At 43.9% G+C, this 25,427-nt stretch overlaps 1 protein-coding gene across 2 annotated transcripts in view; it reads left to right on the top strand.

Annotated features, from left to right (window-relative positions):
* LOC146854820 (adenosine deaminase 2-like) overlaps positions 1 to 25,427 on the top strand; it is a 511,041-nt gene that overhangs the window by 473,673 nt on the left and 11,941 nt on the right. For both annotated transcript variants that reach the window (XM_085650538.1, XM_085650539.1), the window contains exon 9: positions 19,306 to 19,508. In XM_085650538.1, coding sequence (XP_085506664.1) covers positions 19,306 to 19,508 — 203 coding nt within the window. The remainder of the gene's footprint in view (positions 1 to 19,305; positions 19,509 to 25,427) is intronic.

Genomic DNA, 25,427 nt, shown 5'->3' with positions numbered 1-25,427 from the left:
CTTCTCGCCATTCTTACTTTATATGTGGTCAGACGGCATATATGCTTCTGCCTCTAGATTGGGATGGTACCTGTTACATAGCATTCCTTTTACCACCTGTTTTCCTAGCTCCCCCTGATTATTATCGGAATGTTCATTTAGTACACAATAGAGAGCGAAGAGATCTCCCAGTTGTCGATTATACTGAGACGGCATGGGACAAGTATGTAGATTTCAATAAAGGTATCTTTCCCTATATAGGTACAATATCAAATAGTAAGCTGATACGTAGACTAACCAAGACTCTTGAAGCTGTAGTAAACGAGACTATAGCCGCCCTAGGCAATCTGACAGAGGAACAATCAGTGATGAGAATTGTTGTTCTCCAGAATCGTCTTGTCCTTGACGTCATCCTGGCCGATAGGGGCGGAGCTTGCAGGGTCATCGGATCCAGCTGCTGCATATTCATACCAGAAAATTCGCCATCTGTATATAAAGCTATAACACGCCTTCATAAGATTGTGAGCCAGATACACGAAAATCCAGGCACTTGGACGTGGTCCGGGTGGTTTTGGAGTGTGATATCAGCCTGGGGATGGAGAGTTCTATCCTTCCTAGGTATTGGCCTTCTTATGCTCTTCAGTTGTTGTTTATGCCTGCAATGTGGACCAGCGATTTGTGGTCTGTGTGCCACATCATGCATTCCATATCAAGGTTCTCGTTCAAGATCCCGGAAGAAGAAAGAAGAACAAATGATGCTATATGAACAGATCAATGGATTGATGAAGATTGATATCTCGTGAAGGGCAAGAAGGGGACAAGGAGGGAATGTGGAAATATGGATTTTTCTGGTCAGTTATGTCCCCTATCTTGGACCCCAACGGTTCTATGTGCATGTCACAAGTACATGTATGTTCTCTCCAGTTCCAGTTTCCAAAACGCAAACATATGTGCGTCCACCGTCAACATGTTCTCTGTCAGATCCGCCATCAATGGGCTGGATATTCGATTCTTAAGTATGAAAGGCCACCGACTTTATATGGCTAAGTTACTCTATTTTTACAGTTCAGGCAAGTAGGCCCGATTCTGTCCTCAAAGCCTTCCCTGCTCTCTGTCTCTGACAGCTTCAGCTTGAGCTCGCATCTGTATCCATGAACTTTGTCCTACTCCCTGTGCAGCTAACGGTGCCTGCCCCGGCCAGTTTTGCCTGCCTGCCAAGAAGCTGTATTTCACCTTCGAATTATCTACTTTGCTCCTCAGCCGATGCATTCCTGTCCAGTGATTTAGGTAAACATTTCCTTTTGCTCACAAGCAAAGGACTCGGCCTTTCCGTCCTCCTGCAAGTAATTCATAGCCCTGTTGCCATGGAAAGTTTTCTGCCCCTCGCATCTCATATAGACACTTAGACGCTTGTACACGCACACAGTCAGTATAGAATAGATTCTGTCCGAGAGTCTCTTCTTGTGGATAACATAGTTCTCTAAACATAGGATGTTAGATATGATTTGGGATTAGGTTGACTTGACCCCCCAGACTTCTCGTCTCCACATGTAGAGCTAAATGTCAAGTCCCCTTCACCCCCTAGTTGCACGTCAATCACACGTCATGCTGCTGCGCGCGCATCTATGTTAAGTATTATCTTATAGATCCACCTATGTATTACATCATAGCCAATCATGTTCCTTTTTACTCATTATTACACCCATTTTCGGCTACGCACACCAAACGTCAATGTCCTTATCGATTGTTACGCCTACTGTATTCACTTCATTGTGATGTATGTATTATAAAAGTTACTGCTTGTCAATAAAGTATTGTACTTCACTTCCTGAACCCTCGTGGTGACGGAACCTGAAGGCCGCCACTCGAGTCGGCCATTTTGGAATAAAGACCATTCAGAAAATCTCTTATACCACGGATTCTGCCTCTTGTTATTTTGAGCTATTTTACTTTACTTTAGATTCCGTATGAAATTCAGTCAAGGTAAAAAAGAATATTTACCACAGTTGCTGGAACCGTAATCCTGCCTTCCTGTCCCTGCTTAGAGGGCAGCTAAGGAATGAGCTTCCCAGAGATAAGCACCTGATTTATGAGGTCTTTGAGCTCCGCATGAAGGCCCCTTGATGTTTACAATCCCTTGTGTTCGCACTGAAAGGGGGGTGGTTTATGGCCTTCACAGTCGCCTGCTAGAAGCTTCTTAGATGTTAGCTGTATCTGGGCCCGTGTTGTAATTGTGCTGCATGCAAAAAAAAGGCTCGCTTTTCAGCCAGCCATAAGCGGTATTTGGTGCTTCTATGAATGTTTCATATGCCAGGGAGTTAAATAGTAGGGAAGTAACTCTCCTGCTGGGTCGACTATTGTTCAAAAGACTATTGGTGTTGCATTATTTAGCAATGCCAATAGCTCAAACTTAAATAATGCGAGACCTATTGAATTGCAAATGCTTGTTACTTTTACATTCAGCTGGGAGAGACTCGGCCAAACGATTGAGATGTGTAAGAGGAAGAGACGTGCAAAAAAGGGAAAACACCACGGGAAAACGATTGGGGAGAAAACCTGCTAATGCTGAGAGACATATAAGTGAAATACAACATTTACGATCAAGAGTAAAACAAGCACGAGAAAGCGCGTGTCCACTGGTTCTCAATAGCAAAGACAGTCAGAGTGGAGTTGTGCATGTGTGTGACGAGGCCGCGAGAGAAGCAGTGTGCGTGTGTGAAATAGTGCAATGTGTGGTGAGTGGAGGTATGCGTTCCTGCTGCCGTGTGTTAGTGCTTTTACTGGTTTGAAATGGTGTGAGTGTGCATTAGAGTTTTTGAGAATGTGTTAATAATGAGTGTGTGTTTGAAAAATGCCTCACTGTGTGAGAGAGCGAGTGTGTGTTAGCAAATTTAAATGGATGCGTGTTGTGTGTGCATTTATGTGTATGTGTGTTCAGAACGCACATCAGACAAGAGAGAAAGAATAGGCCAGGGCATATGTCATTAAATCTGAATTTGTGTTCGAATGGATAGATAGATAGACAGACACGCAGCTAGCTACCTTAAGGACACATTTGACATTGATTTGAGGGGAGGAAGAGGGATGTACTGAGAGAAAGAGACTGATGCTGCTTGAGGGAGAGGCGAGGGACCTCGAGTGAAAGGAATGGTGTAAGAAAGGATAGAGTGCTAGAGATGAAGTACAGAATATTGAAGAAGCAGGAAGGGGGTGGCAAATGGTGTGCACTTTCACGGCCGCTTTGATGTCCTCAGTGGCCGCGCGGCTCACTGAGGACATCAAAGCGGCCGTGAAAGTGATCAGGCAGTGCTTTTCAGGCTGCCAAATGGTGCGCGCGCCCGGTGCACATGCACTGTATTTGGAGGCCTGAAAAGCACTCGTTTGCACTTCCAGATCCCCCTTTAACAAAAGCTCTCGCGAGGCAGCGCTGAAGCGCTGTCTCAGGCGAGACCTAATCAGCTAACTCAATGAAAGAAGGGGATCAACGGTCTTGTTCGGAGAAGAATATGGAATTGCAAAATGAAACAAAAGAATGCACATTAAGGGAGAGGAAAGGAGGGATAATGTTTGCTTTGTGTCTTTAATAGGATTCAAACGAACTGCCATTCTGTTCCACAGCCGGAGGCTAAATTAGGACTAGTTTAAAGCGTGGAAGTAATATCACAAGACTCATGTTCTACTGGTTTGTAATAAAGTTTTAAAAGTAAAACCTATTTACTAGTTTGCTACTTTTAGAATGTCCTCCAGGCATCCAGAAGAATTGTTTGCTGTGGATGCCATAGCCCGCCGTACAGAGTGGGCCCAAGCAGGGAAACATAATGCCATCTTTAGCCATTCTCCATCTCACCAGAGTATATTGAGAAACTACTTTAAATGGGTTGTTGAAAGAAGTTCAAAGTTGTGAAGTGGGAGGACGAAAAACAGAAGTCTGGCATTCATACCAACAAAGGTGAGCGTAAACTAAATGCATCCAAGTGACAATACAGGGTCTGTCTGCTAAATAAAACGAGCCTTCAGAAGATGGTATGCCCGGTCATGCTGTCCTCTGAAGAACGGCCAGTACATCAGCATGACGTGGACTTGGAAAGCAGACGTTGAAACTCCTGCAATTGTTAATAAAATTGCTTCTCAATCTGCAAAATCATTTCCCCAATATTTGAGAAGAGTGTGCCATTTTTAGTTCAGCAAGTTAAATGTATGCCCTAGATGGATCTTATTGCGTATCCTCCATGTTCAACACTATACAGGGATGATTCGGCCATAATCTTTTCAAGGTCGAAAAAGGGGTACCAACATGTTTGCTAATATTAGCACTGTCTACTTACATGCTATAAAAGTACAAGTGTGTAAATACAACAAGCATTTGCAATGCAATAGGTCTTGCATTTATGCGAGTTTAAGCTATGGGCATTGTAGATGACAATGCATTTTATTTATGTTTCAAAAACCAATAAATAAATAAAAGGCATTGTCATTTACAATGCCAATAGCTCAAACTCGCGTAAATGCAAGACTTGTTGCATTGCAAATGTTTGCTCTCATATGTTATGACAGTAACATTATTTGAAGCTGGGTGTGTTTCTGTTGTGTCTGCTGTGTAGCTATTGGCAGCCTACCTACTTTGAGGACTGCATTTTACAGCAGGAAACCCCCATCTGTAGGAAACCACACAATAATAGTACACAAATGAGAACCAAAAGCAATGACATGCACAGTTTGGTCACCCACAGGGTGAGCCATGAAATCATTCTATGAAACCAGTCCTGCTCAGGGGCACCTCCTGCCTTCTTCATGTCAGTTTGTAGACGATGGAAACTTGAATGGCAAAAGCAAGAGTTCTGTTTTCAAGATCATTTTCAGGAATATAAATGCAACAGGCAGCACCAATCTTCGGATTGAGGCGAATGGCTCTTAGTTCTTCCCTTATAGCTTTTAGGCCAAGCTCAGTGTGCTTAATCATCTTCACTGGGTCCCACCTGGTTATCTGTAGCCAGCTGGCATTTGCCTTTGTTTGTACAGTGAAGAAAGGTTTGGACCCTCCTTTGTTCACCTGAGTGTCAGGAAACACTCCGAATTCCTCCAGAATGTAAGTGTACTAAGCCCAGCAAAAATAGTCAGCAGTTCTTCTTCGAGCATGATGCAACAGAGTTGTTTGTTCTATAGCGGATGTTGAAGCAACTCAGACAGATCTTCACCACGGATGACCAGGGTTGGGTGTGTATGCTCAAGAGGGTGCAGAGGCTTGCCATCCAGGGACGAGCTGTGCATAGGCAAATTTACTGCATTGCCAGAAGTAGTCCATCAATGTGGAGGAGCACCATTGTAGGTCTTGTATGTGCAGTATTGCTCCACGGTGTTCATTGGTACCAAGTGGCATTATTCCTTTGCCTCTGAAACACAAAGAATACATTGTAAGTTTTGGTACAAATAGGGATTGCCCCTTCTCTTCCAACCAAGTGTACCTATTTACCTCGGTATCCCAGATTTTCTGTGCTGGTTTTTGACCCTCTCCCATGGTACTCATTTCACCTAGGGTCATCGAGGTGAATGGTCCTGCACTGGAATTCCATATCAGGGGTCCATTTTGTCATTAAGAAAGGCTGCCCCAAATATGTTAAGTACCATCCTGGGACCACTGACGGAGGCAGGAGTGGACGTGTTTGTGCAATGATGGGGTAGTGTTGATATCACTAAGAACCTCTTTTCCATGAAGTCTCAGGCCAAACAGTGATCTCCCTTATAGTGCTCCTTCTGCGCATCCTGGCTAGTTCGGATCGAATATCGCTAGGTTCGGTAAAAAGGTATAATGCTCTGGGGTTGGTCTCATACTGCCTGATGTTTACTACTGATATATGGGGTTCTACTCCATTGGATGTTATCTTGGTCCTAATCCTACATAGGCACAGGTGGATGAGACATTTTGCTTCTTCAGGGGCTATCTCTTGAGATAAGTAAAGCCTGTCTGGGCCTACAGCGTGGGGTATCATCGAACATATTTAACAGGACCTGTTCATGGTTTGGTTGCCCACGTGGTCATATGCTGATACCATGTGGTGTAGGAGTGCGCTGTGCAGCGCATGAGGAATACTAGCGATGTGGGAGAGATCCCTACGCAAGCGCTGCATGAATTTCGGGGTAGGCTTCATGAAGCTAGGCAGATTTCTGATTTCGAGGGGAGCGAGAGCACCCATGCTAGACAGAGAGTGTACAAAAATACCTAAATACATAACTGTGGGAACATTTGTAGGACTTGGGATGGTCTCCAGTGGGGATGTATGTCTTCTGTTTGCCCAGTACTGTCTTGGCTTGGTGCAGTGAAAAAAAGAGTATGTCAAAAAGTGTCCATAAAGGCAGCTTGCAGTATGTGTTCTTGGCGATTGGACCTCATTGAAGTCCTTTTGGGAGCTTCGGCTGAAGGGATAGCGGGCCACTGTAACAATGGTGCACATGCGGCTCAATTTCAGACCTGTTGGAAAGGAGCTGTAGGTTAGCTTGGAAAAAAACACATATCATTATACAATTTTTGGAAAAATTCCTGTCTCCTTTTTAAGGGATTATTCTCTACCTTCACTATGCGCTAAACTTTTAAGTGGGGTACTGAAAGGAAGTAGCAGTACTTTAGGGAATGGTGATGTTAGGTCACCTTAAGGTTATTTTGTTGGTACTTTGGTCCCCCCCTACTGTGGCAGAGGAGAGTACTTTACTTTGCGGTCTGCTTCCTTTCAGTGTGTGTGACGTTTTATCAGGGCAGGGGGTATCTTTTTGACCTGCATGTGCGTGCAATCTAAAGGGAAGTGGATGTGTAATGATTTTTAGGGGCTCCGTACGTAATGGCTATGTTTCTGTTGTCACGTGCATGTCCCTCTGGTCTCTGCATGTGGGGTGTAATGAGGTTCTCCCTAATGGAGTTGGGTGATTAGGTTACACACTTTTTCAGGAAGGTTCAGATTTTGTGGCCAGCTTTTGGGCTTCTTGGTGTGGGTTACGTTACGTATTTACCTATGCTTTTGGGCAATGCTGCTTCTAATGGAGTATACTGGAGGTAGTTAGGGAGTTGTTAGTTGTCCCTAGGCTCTGCACAGGAGTGACTGGGATTGTGCATATTTGCTGGGCTTTCGATGGGAGTCGGTGCACAGTCAGGACTCGCCGTGATCGGCCTGATGCGGGGAATGCTAATGGCTTTGATGGATGTTCTCTATGGACTGGGTGTCATGTGGTTGCTTGCTTTGGAGTTTTGAGAACATCTTTGTCCTAGGTGTGTGAGAAGCCTGGCTCCTAACACTGGAGTGTCTATCTTGTTTTGGAACTGTAAGGGGGCCTCCATTTGGTGAGAACCCTGAGGCTGGTGAGACCTACCTTACTCTACAATACCACCACTCACACACCAACTCACTTAACTAAACAGCCACTCACTCACCCATACAGCCACATTTACATAGCCAGTTACTCACTCATACAGCCATTCATACACCAACTCACTCACTCATACAGTCACTTACACATCCACTCATACAGTGACTCACACAGCCAACCACTCACTTATACAGCCACTGACACACCCCCTCACTCCCCAGTGCAGTCACTCAAACAGCCACTCATTCACCAACACAGCTACTCGCACACCTACTTATTCACCCATACAGTCACTCAGCCACCCTCTCACACACAGAAATACAGTCACACAGCTGCTCACAAAATATATGTAAGAAATACTATCACTCATTAGTAGTACAGAAAGTATACTATACTATTTTAACTTTTGTAGTACCTTGTTATATATGTTTAACACTCATAATCTTTTAGATAACACTCACACTCACCACTGGATGATGTAATCAGTTATGTAACTTCCCTTTCGAGTCAAATGCTAAATCTTCAAAATTCTTTCCCAGATCTGCAGTTCCTCAACACATTACTACAGTGCAAAAGCATTGAAACCCTTTCACAAAGCTGCAATTTCACTAGTCGTTACTAGGTGTACCTCACAAGTCAGATTCAAATGCATTAAAATTCTGCAGTTTATTATAAAGTGTCCCTAACAAGTAAAATGCAAAAGCTTTTAGATTCTTTCGTGAAGATGTAGTTCCACAAGCCATTATTACTTGTCCCTCACAAGTCAAATGCAAAAGTATTTACAAATTCTTACATGAAGCTGCAGTTCCACTAGTGGTTACTAGGTGTCCCTCACAGGTGAACTGCAGAAGCATTGAAATTCTTACTCAAAGCTGCAGTTCCACTAATCCTTACTAGGTGGCCCTATCAAGTCAGATGCAAAAGCTCTGAAATTGTTATATGAGGTTGCAGATCCAGTAGTCCTTACTAGGTGTCCTTCAAATGTCAAATGCAAACAAATGTATATTTTTTTGTGAAGGTGCAGTTCTCCTTGTTGTTACTACGTGTTCCTCAATAGGCAAATGCAAAAGAATTGAAATCCTTTTATTAAGCTGCATTTCCACTTGTAGTTACTAGGTATCCTTCAAAAGCCAAATGCAAAAGCATTGAAATCCTTACTTGAAGCTGCAGTTCAACTAGTTCTTACTAGGTGTCCCTCAAGTCAAATGCATCGATATTCTTTAGTGGAGGTGCAGTTTCACAAGTCAATACAAGGTCTTCCTCACAAGTGAAAAGCAAAACTGTTGAACTTTTTTCGCGAGACAGCAGTTCCACTACTCGCTCCTAGGTGTCCCTCAATAGTTTAATGCAAAAGCATTGAAATTCTTTAATGAAGCCGCCGTCCGCCTCCTAGGTGTCTCTTTCTAGACAAGTGTAAAAGGCTTGCAATTCATAAATGAAGACGCAATTGTGTGTCGGCCCAATATTCTGAAATATTTACAGAGATGAGCCTTTGGTGTTTGGAATGTTACACCACGCAATCATGGCAACACTACTTTGGCTGCTGGGTGTAGAACCTTCAACAGTGTCAATATGGCGTCATTATTTGCTTGCAGGTAATGGAGAGCATGGGGTAATAGCTCCGTTTTGAGCTCCATGACACTGCTACTAAACAGTAGTCTGTTTTCAATTTACTATTTAAAGTGGAACTAAGATGGCGCACACTTAGAACTACATGGTGATACGTACACACTGTGTTGATGGAGCACTTTCCATTGTTGAGGTATTTCCAGTTTGTCTGATAAAACTAGGTAGCTATGATGCTTTTTAGGAGTGTATATATAACCTTTATACACCAGGTTGTTTTACACTAATTCCGCAATGGAAATTATTTTAGTTTGCCTAGGCCTGATGTTGCTAATATGCATTTGAGTTCTAAATATGCATGCTTATGACAATACTGCAGAATACCGATATGTGTATCTGTGTACTCCGCAAGTAGCTAGTGTGGGAGACATACACTATTAGTTTAGACTCAATATAAGTAATATGTTTGTCCTTATGACAACTTTGAATACGGGCGCCAAGTACAACTGTGCAGAGGAAAACTTTACATGTATTTAGTGTACAGTGTGTCTCGGATTCCTCATCCCAGTTATGATTCTGAATTGGGACGACACAACTGAAGTACGCCATTTGCAAACACTGTGCATAACTACTCCTTTACAAATGGAAATCCGATCTTGACGGTTTTGTTAAAGCCCGACACAGGCTAGACAACAGGGCAACACACTATTTGTAGCTAGAGATATTTACTAGAATTTTACAATACAATACATGTGGCCTTAGCATTTCTTGTGATTAACATTTTTTTTATTTTGTGAATGCTAGCAGTACGGATAAATGACTAGTGAACTTGGATTGATTGTGTTATAATTTTGCTTTGGGACATTTGAAACCATACTTATTTACTGCTGAGATAGGACTAGGTAAGCCTATATGTTAATAGATGACTTGTTACAGAGGCACATGACAACTTTCTTTAGTTTTTTTACTCCTTTTACTTTTACTATTCACTTACTCTGGAGATCCTATTGAAGGATCAATCAATCAATCAGGTAATTGTAAGGTGTGCTATTTACCTGTGAGGGCCCCAATGTACTGGGGGTGAGGGGGTGCAGCTCCAAGTCAGCCAAAGAGCCAAGTCTTGAGGTTCTTCCTGAAGGTGTGCTGAGTGGGGGAACGTCTGATGTTGATTGGGAGCTCGTTAAAAGTCTTTGCCACAATGTTGGAGAAGGCTCTTCCACCCGCTCTGGCTCTGCGGATGCGCAGGGTTTCGGTGAGGTCGGAGGAGCGGAGGGTATGGGGAAGGAGACTCTTTCGTTGAGGTATTGGGGTCTGGTGTTGTGGAAGAATTTGTAGGCATGGGTGAGTAGCTTGAAGGTTATTCGACGCGAGCCAGTGGAGGTCTTGCATGTTGGGTGAATTGTTCATGTCGGGGATGCCGAGCATGAGTCTGGCCATGTGTTCTGGGTGGTCTGAAGTTTGCAGAGCAGGGATTTGTTGATTCCGGCATAGAGGGCGTTTCCGTAGTCCAATCTGCTTGTTATGAGTGTGTGGGTGAATGTCTTTCTGGATTCAGGGGGGATCCATTTGAAGGTCTTGCAAAGGATGCGGATGGTGTTGAAGCAGGTGTAGGCGACGGTGTGATCTGTCAGGTCATGGTGAGGTAGGAGTCGAGTATGATGCCGAGGTTTCGGGCATGGGCCGTGGGAGTTCCATGCTGAGGGGGTGGGTCCGAGGACGAGGTGAGCTTCGGGCAGCTGCTGCTCATCCAGGATGGGACGTCTTCCATTCTTTCCTGGAAGTTGAGGCTGGTGGTGTGGGGATCCTTTGTGAGGGAGAGGATGAGCTGGGTGTCGTTAGCGTAGGATAATATGCTGAGTCCATGCTGTCTGACGATGGCGGCGAGGGGGGCCATGTAGATGTTGAAGAGCATGGGGCTGAGCGGTGATCCTTGGGGTACTCCACAGTTGATCTCTGTGGATTTGGGGAGGAAGGGCAGAAGTTTGATTCTTTGCGTTCTGCTGGTGAGGAAGGAGCAAAGCCAGTCGAGAACGGTTACCTGTATGCCGGAGTCGTGGAGTCTGGTGGAAGGAGTGCGTGGGAGACGGTGTCGAAGGCTGCAGAGAGATCTAGTAGGATGAGGGTCGCGGTGTGGCCTTGGTCGAGAAGAGTGCGGATGTTGTCTGTTGCGGCGAGGAGGGTGGTCTCTGTGCTGTGGTTGCTGCAGAATCTGGATTGGAAAGGGTCGAGGATGGAGTTATCTTCAATGAAGTTCGTTAGCTGGACGTTGACGATCTTCTCAGTAACTTTGGCCAAGAAGGGGAGGACAGAGATGGGTCAGTAGTTTCTGAGGTCCGTCGGGTCAGCAGAGAGCTTCTTGAGGTGGGGCTTGACTTCCGCGCGTTTCTAGTAAGAGAAAGTGCCGGATTCGAACGTGGCGTTGATGGTGCATCATAGCTCGGGTGCTATGGTGGCTGTGGCTCTGTGGAAGATGTGCAGTGGGCAGGGGTCCATGAGGGCGCCTGAGTGAATGCTTTTCATTGTTGTGGCGGTGTCTTCGGTGGTGACCGGGGTCCAGGTGGAGATGGTAGGCTGGCTGTCGTTGCTGGAGGAAGGAGTAGTGTCAGTGTCTGGTGAAGTTGTCGTCTAGGGACTTGATTTTCAGATGGAAGTAGGATCCGAGTTTGTTGCAGAGGTCTTTGGAGGGTGTGGCTTCTGTGGCTTCACTGGGGGGTTTGGTGGATTTCTGAATGATGCTGAAGAGTTCCTTTGAGTTGCTGGAGTTAGCAAGGATTTTGTTCTGGATGAAGGACTTTATGGTGGATCTGATGAGTTGGTGGTATTTTGTCATGGCGTTCTTGTAAGTGGTCAGATCTTCTGCGGTTTTGCTGTTCCTGCATAGCTTCTCAAGACGTCTGCAGGTGCGTCTGGATTCTTGGAGGTTGGTGGAGAACCAGGTGGCCTTCCTGGGGCGCTGTCTGTTGGAGTTGCGAAGAGGGGGGAGCTTGTCTGCGCAGTTGGTGAGCAATCTGTGTAGTTCTTTGGCTGCAGAGATGGCGTTGGGGTGGGGGATCATGGCTGAGGGTGGAGTTGAGGTTCTCCTCAGTAACCTTGCTCAAGTTCGTTCATGGAGGGCAAGGTGTAGATTTGTGAGCAATGGCTTTGTTTGAAGAGAAGTGTACGCAGTAGTGGTCCATCTAGGAGGGTTGCGAGGTGTGGCTGAAGTGGATGTTGTTACCTCCTGCAAAGATGGGGTCGAGGGTGTGTCCTGACTTGTGGGAGGAGGTGGTGATGAGCTGTTTCAGTCCGATATCTGAGAGGTTGTTCAAGAGGGCTGAGGAGTTGGGGTCACTGAGGTTGCAAAGTAGAAGTTGAGGTCTCTGAGCAGTATGTAGTCCATGGAGGCAATGGCTTGGGGTGCGATGAGGTCGGTGATGGCTGTGGTGAACGCGGTTCGAGGTCCGGGAGGTCTGTAGGCGAGGGTGCAGAGTAGGGTCATTCTGGTGCTGATCTGGATCTGTAAATGGAGGTGTTCTGTGGGGAGGTGGTGAGTCAGAGGCAGTTCTTGTGTGCGATGGCGTGTCCTCCACCTCGATGGTTGGGGCGGTCGTTCCTTCGGAACTTGTATCCGTCAGGGATGGCGGTAGCGATGTTGGGGGCGGAGGTGGGGTTGGTCCAGGTTTCCGTGAAGAAGGCTACGTCTGGCAAGAGGGTGTCATGGAGGTCCCAGATTTCTACTGCGTTTTTGTGCAGGGAGTGCACGTTGAGGAGGATGCACCTGAGGGCTTTGTGTGTGCTAGCGTTCAGTGGGAGCGCTGTGGCTGTGGTAGGTTGGTGAAGGTTTGTAGGCAGTGTTTGAAGGAGAACTGGCCATGGGTGGTGTTCAGCTTGGACAGCTGGCAGTTGTTGTTCCTTACAGGGTTCAGTGGGTGGAGGGCAGCTGAGTCCTAGGCGTGGGTGGTCGGAGAACCAGGGTCCCTGGCACTGGTCACCGACGGGTGCTGATGGGATTGCCTTTGGTGCACCTTTGGCACGCCCGCTACGCACTGCCAGCATGAAATAGTGAATAGGGGAGGGAAATGCAGCTGGGAGGCAGGAGTTGGAACCGGCAGGGGAGAGGGGCTGTGGGGGCAGCTGCGGTAGAAAATGGGCAGAGAAAAACTGGCACAGTGAAATGGAGAACACAACTAAAGGCACAATATACAAAAAACCGGAAAAACAGGCACAATAACAGCGACAACAGAAAAGACAAAAAAAAGACAGTGAGCAGGCGCAATTACAGTAAAAACAAAAAGGACAGACAAAAAGACAGTCAAACAGAGAAGGCTGGCAGAGCGGACCAGCAGAAGAGCATGGCTCTCCCACTGGACCACCAGGGATGAGTCGCAGGCAGGAGCCTGCTGGTGGAGGAGGGCTTCGAATACCTACCTGGACAGAAAGGTGTAAGGGGCAGCGGCATCGGCGCAACGACGGAGCAGCTGGACCAGAGAGCAGAGTTCCCTGACCAGGAGGTCAGAGATCTTGCTCAATCGTTTGAGCAGCGACCGTCATTAAATAGGGAACCAGGAGGGAAAAGCAGCTGGGAGGCAAGAGTGGGAACGGGCAGGGGGAGGGGCCGTGGGGGCAGCAGTGGCAGGAAAATGGCAGCAAAAAACAGGCACAGTGAAAAGAGGACACAACAAAAGGCACAATATACAAAAAAACTGAAAAACAGGCACAATAACAGTGACAACAGAAAAGACAGACAAAAGGTAGTCAACAGGCACAATTACAGTAAACACAGAAAGGACAGACAAAAAGAAAGTCAAACAGAGACGGCTGGCCGAGCGGACCAGCAGAAGAGCAAGGCTCTCCCACTGGACTACCAGGGATGAGAGCATGCGTCAGCGAATGCCCTCAAGCGCACTGGTTCGCTCACTCCCAACGGGAGGGTGATCGAGGGAAGGAAGACGTGATTCGGCAAGTGATTAAAGTAGGGAAACCTCACCAGGAGCTGAGTGTTCAATGCGAACATCAGTGTCTTTTGTTCTGACTGCAACAAGGAATTGAGGAAGGACTCCCAACAGTATTGTCGGCTTCTCCTCCACTGGAGTATCAATGGAATCGAGGAAGGACTTCTACAGCAGCAAGTGAAAATAGAAAAGGGACAGTGCTTTGCATAGAAACTACTTAACACAGTCATTATTCTGGGAACAACAGGAACTTGAGGAAGAACTACAAAATTAGGATCTTGAAATCGTTTACCAAACCAACATATTTTCTAATCAAGAACCAAGACAACGGTGAATACTTTTTTTTATTTTTCCAGACTACGGTGACGACTTTTATTATTATTATTTTCATAATTTTCGGCATTTATAAAGTCTAAAGAGAAAACGGCTGTGTAAAATATTGTTTCTTCACCAATGTTTTTACAAGATCTTGGCCTACTCTCTATGGCTCAGGGAGTTCTGAAGGAATCTTTTCAGACATATTTGGAGGCAGTGGGTGGCGATGTTTATGTGGCCAAATGTAAGCTGACAATGTTCGAACACTGTTTAGGTGTTGAAGGCAGAAAAGCGTTAAAAACATTATCCATATTTGCATGCAACAGCAAGAACACACACGTGGGGTCTGAGGGAGATGCTGATGAGTTTATTGAGTATGTCTGCATTGAAACTTTTGGTAGAAGGTTGAGCATAGCTGTAGAAAGACATAAAAATAATTCAAGGCTCAACTACCGGGCGAGACAATTGAACAATATGGGACTGTACTTAGGACCTTGGCAGCTTCATGTAGATTTAAGGAGTTACAAGAAGAAGTAATAAGGGACTAGATGATTAATAGGACCAGTAATGTGACACTACAAGAGAAACTATTGGGTTTGAAGGATACTTCATTAGAGAAATCTATTGAGATTGCATGGCTCATTGAAAACACAACCCAATATGTTAAGGAATTGAAGTGTGATGAAACAAAAGGAAAATCAGATCATTTAGAAGGGAATGAAGTCAGTATGGTAGCACAAATGAAAAATGGGAGAAATAACTAGTTTCATGCAGTAAAAATATATGCTGAAGATAGAGGTAAACAGTGTTGTTGATGTGGCATTACAAAGCACATGGCAGAATTGAGTTCTAGTCCTGCTGCCAAAGCTAGATGCTACAGGTGCAGGTAAATGGAATATTTTTCTAGGGTTCTCAAGTTGGAAGTAAGAAAGGATGGCAAGCAAAACGTGAATTGGTTTACTGAGTAAGACGGATCAGATGATGTTGAAACAGATTGTGTGAAAGATAATAGTGGGGAAGTCATGGTTGCATGTGATGTTAAGTCTCCTGTTGGAACTGGTTATATTCCACCAAAGTGTGAGGTAACAGTGAAAGGAAAACAAATTTGGATGTGGGCAGATTCCTGTTCACCTTCCACACTTGTTGATGAATCACTGTGGGAGAGCGTGGGAAAATGTGAATTGTTACCAGCGGATGTAGAACTTAAAGGGTATTGTGGGGGCCTGTTACCAGTGATGGTATACTTCACAGCTCAAGTAGAGATTAAGAATAGATGCACTGTTGGTAAAATGTATGTAGTAAAGAAGGCAAAGTCTTTCTGAGCTGGAAAGAACAGCACATGTTGGGAATGATCCTAGACTTGGATCATCCCGATCAACTGTTTTTAAAAGAACAGAGTCAACATGATAAATGGAGGTTCTAATTTCCAAAATTGTTTACAGGGAAATTGGGATGCTTGAAAAATATTGAACACTGCATTGTTCTGAGGGAGGGTGTTAAACTAAAAGGGCACAAGGTTTGTAATGTGACATTAATATTATGGGATCAATTGAAGGAAGAGCTTGACAGATTGTTTGAATGGAAGGTTATTGAACGGGATAGGTTGTAGCCTTATGGCTACAGCGGTCAACCTCGAAGCTGGGGAACCGGGTTTGAGTCTCGGCAACGACGCTTAACATCCTGTGATTCTGGGCAAATCACTTAATCTCCCCGTGCCTAACAAAAATGAATGTGTCCTTCTGAAACCAAACTGGTGCTCATGTAAAAGCGCTCTGATACCCGATGTCTCCGGTTTAGTTCGCGCTATATAAAACTTTTAAAAAAAGAACCTATTGAAGCAGTTAAGTCCAGTAGTTTTTGCCAAGAAAAGTAAAGGTAAACTAAGCATGTATATTGATCTCAGGGACCTGAATGAGTGTATATGGGTTGATCACCATCTATTGCCAAACATCAATGAAATGTTGATGGAAGTGAGAGATGCCAAGTATTTCTCAACTTTGGATTTATTGAACGCCTATCACCAGATATGTATGCATCCTGATTCTAAACATCTGTCCTCAATTATAACACCACATGGAACGTATCAATGTGTGCAAATGCTTTTTGGTCTGGCCTTCAGCATCCACCGTATTCCAGTGGGTTAAGCACGGTGTTTTGGCAGGTTAAAAAATGTGCTGTGTTTCCAGGAGGGCATTCTAGTTTGAGGTTCTGATGTAATGCAATAAAATGTTGTGCTGGAATGCGCGTTGGGTACGTTGGAGCAAGCTGGATTGACAATTGGTGTTGAGAAGTGTAGTTTTGAAGTGAATGAGGTCCATTATTTGAAACATACCCTATCATGGGAAGGAGTGAAACTGAAGATAAAGTTGTGTGAAGCAACTGAGAGGGCACCTTCACCAAAGGATGAGGGACTACTGAGCTCCTTTCTCGGTCTGTCAGAATATTATTCAAAGTTTGTGGAGCACTTCTCAAACGAGGTGCATGCTTTGTTAAGGTTGTATGGTCAAGCGAGTGTGAGAATGCATTCAAGAAAATCAAAGAATCAATCATCAAGGCAGTGCCATTAAAACCATTCAATACACTTGCCAGTATTCTATTGTAGTTGCTGATGCCAGTGCGTATGGGTTAAGTGGTGTTCTCATCCAAAACAAGAATGGAGTAGAAAAAGTAGTGGCCTTTGCATCATGAACGTTGAGAGAAACAGAGGGCACGTATTCAACTATTGAAAAAGAAGCACTGGCGTATTGGTGGAGCATACAGCATTCTAAGAAATATGTATAAGGGATTATTTTGCATTGCGCACTGACCATAGGCTATTGGTAGATCTGTTTTCAAAAAGAAGCCTAGCTAGAGCAACTCCTTGAGTTGCAAAATGGTTGTATAGGTTGCAAGAATACCGCTTTGACATTAAGTGCCAGTTATGAAGAATGGCAATGCAGATTGTTTTTCGTGCGTGGCATTGAAGGACAATGTGTTTGAGGATGACAATGAATGGATGGTGGCTAGTGTGCAGGAAGAGTGTGCTGGAGCCATTAGTGAGAATGAATGGAAACAAGCAACTGGTAGTGATCTAGTTCTGCAGCTGATGATGGAAAAATTACTGAATGGAAATTTGGTGCATGCTGAAAGAAAGCTACCTCTCTGTGGAAAATGGAATTCTCCGAAGAGGGGACTGACTAGTGGTGTCAACAAGCTTGAAAAAGAGACTGTTGGGATTGGTACATGTGAGACATGGGAGTATGTCTGCCATGAAAAGGAAAACTCAGGTTGATTTTGGGTGACCTGGTATGGATAGGTTAGTTGAGAGGTTTGTTTGTAATAGTATATCTTGCACATGCAGTGATAAAACTCATACGATGGTGTAAACTCCCATTGCGCCTGTAACATTGCCAAACAGAGCATGGGAAAGAATTGTCATTGACATCAGTGGTCTGTTCAATTCTTTGGGATATGCGAATGGATTTGCTGTTGTAATGGTAGATTATTATTCAAAATGGCCTGAAGTTGCCTTCATGAGTGAGGTAAAGTCATCCAAGGTCATATCATTTTGTGAACAAGTGTTCAGGAGGGAGAGTTGTCCAGCAGAAATCATTTCAGGCAATGGTCCACAATTTGTGACTGAGTTTGAATCATCAAAGAGGGGATTAGGCATTTCAGAACTCCAGTTTATCACCAGCGCGGGAATGGATTTGTTGAGTTCTTTAACCGTGTGTTGGATGAGTGTGTTCAGTTGGCAATGGGCGGGAGGTTGAATTGGTGACAAGAGGTGAAAAATATGTTGTGGAATTACCAGACTACACAGCATACTGTTACCGGGGAAACACCATTTTTCCTGCTCAAATGAAGAGTGGATTGCACATTGGAGGTTCCAGTGGGGATAAAAAGAGTGAATTTTGGAGTTGCAGATGAACAGGATCTGTGTGAAAGGGTGGAAAGGTACCAGAATCAGTAAGTATATAGACATAATAGTAAGTTGAAAAGAACACTGAGGATGCTTAAAGAATGCTATTCGGTAAGAAAATGTTGTGGAGGCGACTTATACAAAGGGCCGTTCCAAATAGACTAACCCAAAAATGCATAAAGAAGATGAAAGGAAATATGATTTTGTTGAGTGTTGGAAGGTGGTGGAATGTTAGGAAGGCCTCATGTTGTAATGAGATGCAGAGTCCAGTATGGAAAGAGACGGAGAAAAGAGTAGTCTTGATGAATTGATACAAATGTCGGCAGGAAGAAAAAGAACTAGTGGTTGTGTCAGTTATAAACCAATGCCGGTGGGAGGAAAAAGAACTAGTGATCATGTGACTTATAAACCAAAGAAGTTGGATGAGAATATTTTGCATGTGATGGGTGACTAATGATTTTTAGGCTTGAACTGTAACATGTTAAGTGTAAAACAGATTTTATATAATTTCATTTTTGTAATTGGTGTTGTTTCATAATTTTATGCATATATTTTTGTACATGTATAGTTATATCTTTACTGATGTTTAAGGAAGGGGTGAGTGTTATGATCCAGGGTACTGGTCATCCTATGTTCTGTGAGGATGATTAGAATTCTGGAATCTGGTGGGTGAGGCAGTTGACCAGCGCTTGCCAGGGGTTGACATCCTACGCTGTACTCTTAATAAACTATTTTATTTAAACACAAAAGTGTAAAGATTATGTTCTCCAAAACCCACCCTAAGCTGGAATCAGAGGAGGGAGCTAAGACTAGGCCTGTGTATGGGCGTTCAGACAATTACTGGGACACCAGTCAGTCTTTCTCAGAGTCCGAAAGTGTCTAAGGCGATGAAGCTACAACCCTAACTGGAGGCAGGGGAAGTCCAGGGGTGAAGGTATTTGGTGAGTGGACTTTGGTGAGAACTGGTTTGAGGGGAAGTTAAGGGACTCACCTCACCAGGCCCACACCCTCTTGCCAGGATATCTTGACATCAACTCCTTCACACTCTTTCTATTACCTACATTGTACTAAATTCCCTTCAATGGGTTGCCTGGCCAAGGTACCTCTACGCTGTCTTCTCTAAAATGCAAATAGACTTAATCTCAGCACACGTAAGGATATAAATGCCATAACCCTTTAATCAACAAACCTCTTCATGCTACTTATCCTGCAAAACTCTGTACAATTTGTAAAAACAGACATTCCCTCTCCCTTTGACAGGTTCTGATGCTAGTCTCAGATCTGAGGAACCACCCAGCTTCAGCTCTCATGGCTCAAGGGCACCCTGTTGTGATCGGCAATGATAATCCCCCCTTCTTCGGATCCAAAGGCTTGTCGTATGATTTTTATGAAGTCTTCATGGGCATTGGAGGGATGAAGAGCGACCTGAAAACCTTAAAGCAACTGGCTTTAAACTCTCTGAAGTAAGTCTCATTATTTGTCTCAATTTAACTTACTCGCTGACACTTGGGTGCGATGTCTTCATAACTCCCTTCTTGACAGACACCACCAAAAACATTCTCCCTCGGACATTCTAAGGTGCAGATGTTATTCATTGTAGCTTAGAAGAAGAGATTGCTTCTCCAATGCTGTTTGAAACCCCTGAGATTCAATCATCACTGGCTGTTGGTTTTTCTATTTTTTGTAGCTTTAATGCTTATGAATGTGATTGTATATAATAAACAAAACAAGAAGTATGTGTACACTTTGGAGTTGTATGTAAATACACTAGGGGAGTGTGGACCCGATTACCAGGGTATTGAGAGTTCTGGGGCTTACAGATCAGGAGTTTGCAGTATTACACTAAAAAATAATTTAAAAAGCAATTAGAGCCATTAATAATATGAAAGTGTCAGTGCCTCGATTCATACAAATAGCACAAGACCTCACGCAAATACCAGACACTCAGATTGCTCCAGTGATGTCAGGCCAAATTTGAAACAATTGGGTCCTCCATTGCTCGAGCACAGAAAATGGCTCATTTTGCACACAGAGGTTATTGTCAATACCAGTCCTGTTGACCTCGGTGCCAACCTGGCTGATCATGATCTTGAACTTGATGTACCTAGGCAGCTCACTGCATACACCAGCTGCCCAAGCAAAGGAACTAAATGCGTCCAAACACAGAAGAAATGTGTGGCCTCTGAGCACTCCCATCTGTTTGTCTGTGGGAAGGCCTTCACAGTAGTGACTTATCACCAAAAAAGATACCCCCTAACATCAAATAGTGTGGCCTGAGATTGCAAGAATATTTTTTAACCATCATTCTCAGGCTTGGAAAGGATCAAAATCCGCAAATATCTTTTTCACCTTTTACTTTAGACAACTGCAGCACACCACCATCAAATGCACAGTAGTACAACGTTCAGCAAGATCATCCCTTCACCTTGGACAAAGTCTAAATTGTCACGGCCTCACAGGAAGACCTCACTGTTCGAGCAGTGGCTGTACTAATCAATACTTAATGATTGTGAGAATTGGAAAGAGTCAAAAAGGGGCATCGACACTACAGTCTCTGTGAATTGCTAGCATTTTGGCACATGAAGGGTCAGCTTGCAGCTCAAATGAATGTTTTTTCTCTCAGAAGAACTCACCTCATCATTCCCCAAGCATTGAGACTGCAAGTTAATGAACAACCTCATAAGGGTCACTGGAGAGTCACCAAATGACTGCTGTGAAACAAAAGGTGTGGTTTCCATTCATAGATAGTTGAACAGAGGCTTGGTATCTTCCTTGTCTGCCAGGTTCTGCGGAAACATAATACTCCTCACAATGTCAGACATACTCCGGGAAATCTGGGGAAAATTCGCCCTGCATTTATTTAGTCACATAGACTCATGGTAACTGTTTAACGTTTCAGATTCCTTGAAGTCAGGGCTGTTTGCAGCATTTAGACGTACTTGCCTCCGCTCTAAATAGGATATTTTCAACATTCAGCATCCCCATAGTTGTTAAATCTGATAATGGGCCACCATTCAGTGGACGAATTTTTAAGAAATTTTCTGAATGTACGGGCTTCTATCACCGCAAAATCAAACCATTCGGGCTCTAGGCTATTGGACTTGCTGAGCACTTCGTAGCCATTCTGAAGAATGGTATGCAGGTAACCGAAGTAAAGAAGTCCCACATCTTGGATGTGTTGCGTCAGACACATTGATATTCCACACAAAATGACCAGGAACTCTCTGGTCAAACTGGTATTTGGTTGTAACCTTAGAGTTTGTCTTTCTCAAGACCATTGCAAGACAAATGTGATGAAAGAGTAAGTGGAAACATAGCAAAGATCAGTGTAAAAAGCACACACAAAGTTTGATCCTTCATTGTGTCCCCATTTTTTATGGACACAGCATCACTCACAATTTCTTACTTTCACATGCTGAATGGGGTCTCTCACTGGCAGAAACATTTTCAAAATACCTTGAGGAGAGACAATTTTGTTCTTCACTCAGAGGTCTCGCAACCTGATCCACCATCTGCTCCTTCTTAACCCCTTTTTAGGTCGAGCCTAGACAGCACGCAAGACCTGGAGTAATCTTTACACGGAGTGTAATCCAGTCTCCAGCTTGTTAGGTCGAGCCTAGGTAGCGTGCATGTGCTGTCTGCAAGACCTGGAGTAATCTCTACACGGAGTGTAATCCCGCCTCCAGTTTGCCATTGGTTCATTCCCCCAATGCTGTTCTTTAGTGGATCTTTATACGTTGGTGCGTCCGATACATCATTTCCGTTTTCACCGAGCAGCACCGACCAACTACAGTTTGCCTACACTGTAAAAGTGTTTGTGGTCCTTTAGGGACTACTTTTTTTATTTCCTGCTGGCCATGGTGCCCGCTAGATGGGCCGCCATGCGCAGAACTTTAGCATGCACGGGCGGCGCGCTTGAAGTTTTACCATGGCTCCCATTTTCTTGATTTTTGGTACGGGCCACGATGTGCATACGTTTTGCATGCCGTGCTAACATATAAAATGTAGAGCCCGCTTTCATATGTGCAACATAGGGGCCGCTGCATTCGGCGAGTAGTTTCATTTGTGAAGCGAGCAATGTGGGTGGTTACACATTAATACCAGTATGGCTTAGGTGCTGTGTCAATGGCAGCGCACTGTAGCTCACACCGCGGGTGGTTGTCTATCCCGTGTCGTGACCCGCCCCAACCCGTTACCCACCAGCTGAGCTCACTGAACCCCTAACTGTGTTGGCTGCCGGCCGCCGGAGTGGTTCCTCACCCAGCTGCAGCAGCCCAGAGCACACCCGCGTCCTCCACTACACTGCAGCTTAGCTGAGCCGAGCCCTCATCATCAATAATAGCAGTTTTGCCGCTGCGGGAGAATCAGAGTCCTTGCTTTAAGTCTGCCGTACCAAATTGCCCCTCACAAAGTAAGTGCCTAGTGGAAAAGTGCTTACAATAGCGAGCAGTTGCAATGCAATAGGTCTCGCATTTCGAAGAGTTTCAGCCATTGCAAATGACAATGCCAAGTATTTTAAAAACCTACAGGTTTTCAAAACAAAAAAATAAAAGGCATTATCATTTGCAATTCCAATAGCTCAAAGTCTCGGAAATGCAAGAGTTTTTGCATTGCAAATGCCTGTTTTTTTTTACTGCAACTGGGGAGATAACTTCCGATTTAATTTCTTCCAGAGCGAATGTTTCGTTTTACAGCGTTGCTCTGCGCGGGAAGTGAGGAGAATCGCCCTCACTGAGCTTGTAAAGATTTTTGACTGTGGGACTAGGTAAGTGTCGCAAAATGTTACTAGGTCTGGAAGCTGCATGTTTTTTGTTGTGTAATACATGAGTAAGTGACACTTAATCACGCTCCTTTAAATACTGGTGAATTCACTTCATATTGAAATAGTTAAGCGAAACGACAACCACGTCAATTTGACTCGGATGACGAGCTCGTTTTCTGAGAACATGGGCATTGCAAAATTTTGAGGGGTGTGCAATTAGAAAATGGCTTTCCCAAACAGATCCACATCGGGGGTGATCCAGGAAAAATGGAAATAGCCTTTTAAGTTTTAAGAGTATTTGTAAGAAAAAAACTGCGTAGTGTGCTAGTTTTCCATCCTATCGGTATTGCAGATACCATCATTGTCATCTTCAGGACTATTCGGTGTGGGTTCGTGGCCATACCCGTCGGATTCAATTATATTGGGTCGACTTGGCGTTGCCTCTCATTGGTTTTGTCGCTGGCAGTGTAGCAGCATTTTGTAGTTGTAAGACATTCTGCAGTCGAGAGCCCGTTAGCATTACTGGAATACTTATCTGGGAGACTTATTACTGTAAATAATGACGCATTACTAATGTGCGCAGAAATGAATCATTGCTTCGACTGTAGTTTTATCTTGTCTCTGTACAAATTCTTTTGTCTTCCTTCAAATAAGTATTCTTGCCATGAAATTAGAGCTTTGAAATAACACGTCTGGCGTTTTTTGGATGAAAACAAAAGACACAGTGGTGCTGTGGAACAGATGTTGTTTTGGTAAGGTAGGTTTTCTAATTAGAAGGTACTTTTAAGTCGTTTAGGTAACTGCTGTGCAGAGAAGAGACAGCGATGTTCAGTGTGAGTGTGGAATTTTAGAACAACGGTTACGTTGGTCTATTTTCTTTTTTGCCAGGACTTCTCCAAGTGTGAGAACGTGCAAATGACACACTTTTCATTTAGTGATTTAAAAACAGAGGCGTTTCAAGTGGCAAATCCATTATATTCTTGTTTGCACCTTAGGCAATGCAACAATAGTGCAGACGGTGCTCAGAAGTGTGATATGGAGTGTACAGTATGATGCACATATATGGAAGCAAAAGTGTCCATTGTTTAGACATTACTATAAGACCAATATGAGTATTGTTACTTAATTATAAAAAAATCATTTTAAAGGCTGCACCTGAGATAGTGTTGATGTTTCCACCCAAAAACACAGACCTAAAACGCAGTTTGTCTCATAAACCTGAATACATCTACCTGAACTAGAACTGAGCAAGCCCTAAATGAGAGTACACATTTGAGGTTCACTACTGAAAATACTGTACTTTCTCAGGGCAACCCCCTTTGTAGTCCTCACGAAATGATTTAATAAAATAGATTCCATTTGTAATAGTTTCTTATGGAAATATAAGAGGTCAAGGACAGCCCTTAAATACATAAGCTTACCCCTTGGGTAAGGTGGTTGGGCCTACCCAAACTTTAAATATTATTACTGTTACACCTGCCACCCTTGGTGTGGGTGTTCGGATATGGGCCCCTCTGTAATCCTGGCTTAATTTTCATAGGCAAAATATTTATTATGTGATAATTATCCTTTAGTCCAATCAATCTGTTTAATGTAAGTTGCTTTTTTGATATTTGATCGACCCTCTGTTTAAGAATATTTCAGCAGTGAATTAATGTATATCGCCTACAAGATGTTTTCACATTGTATTGTATATTATTGAATGAACTTAAATTCCAGAAATGATGAAGCAGTTAGCCAGTACAAGCAATCATCTCTTTTCGTTATTTGGTGAGGTTATGTATTGTATTTATTATATATGTCAACATCATGATATAGTCATATACCATATGCAACAAAAGCCATACTGAACTGCATTTTTTTCCTTTAGTATTCCCTTCAATAATGCGCTGCTCTGAGTCTTGGAGAATCTGTTTCCGGACCAGAGCTGCAGTTTTTGTATGCCACTGTTCCTTCTCCGCCTCACACAATGCAAGAACATAAATATTCATTGGTTCCTTTCTGCACCTTTGAAAAGTAGACTAAATGAATTGAAAATTGCCTGTAAACTATGCAAAAGTGAGCAGTGCCAGTGACTACATACATTTTGCAGCTGTTTAGAGGCCATAGAGTTTCTTCCTCTGTACCGCATAAACACGTTCATAAACTGATTAGGAGTATTGTTTTTCAGTACTTTGAATTCACACCTTAAAAGGCATCCCCAAAGTAAACTTGTCCTTGTGCTTCATTTATCACGCCAATAGCTCTAACTCAAACAAATGCGAGACCTATTGCATTTCCAATGCTTGTTTTATTTCCAGGCCCCAAACCTGCAACTCTGTCTTTTTGCTCTTGTTCACATACAAAGCAAACACAAGGAGATGATGGACGGAGCACTGAAACTTTTCAGACACTCACCCCCAGTCACAGATCTGGGTTGAATCCATCATCATTCTTTAGCTTACTTCGCCACCTCAATTCAGACCCAGCTATATGCAAATCAGTCTTGACCCTGTGTCTCATGGGAACAGTCCAGCCCGAACTACTATGCCAGGTCTTCCCTGAACCGGAAACAAGCATCCTGGGACCAGGTTCTGGATAACACCCTTCATCAACCAGGCTAGCTTGAATCGCGTGGCAA

The sequence above is a fragment of the Triturus cristatus genome, chromosome 4_1 (genome assembly GCF_964204655.1).
Source record: "Triturus cristatus chromosome 4_1, aTriCri1.1, whole genome shotgun sequence".
NCBI lineage: Eukaryota > Metazoa > Chordata > Amphibia > Caudata > Salamandridae > Triturus > Triturus cristatus.
This window is presented reverse-complemented; position numbering and strand designations above follow the sequence as displayed.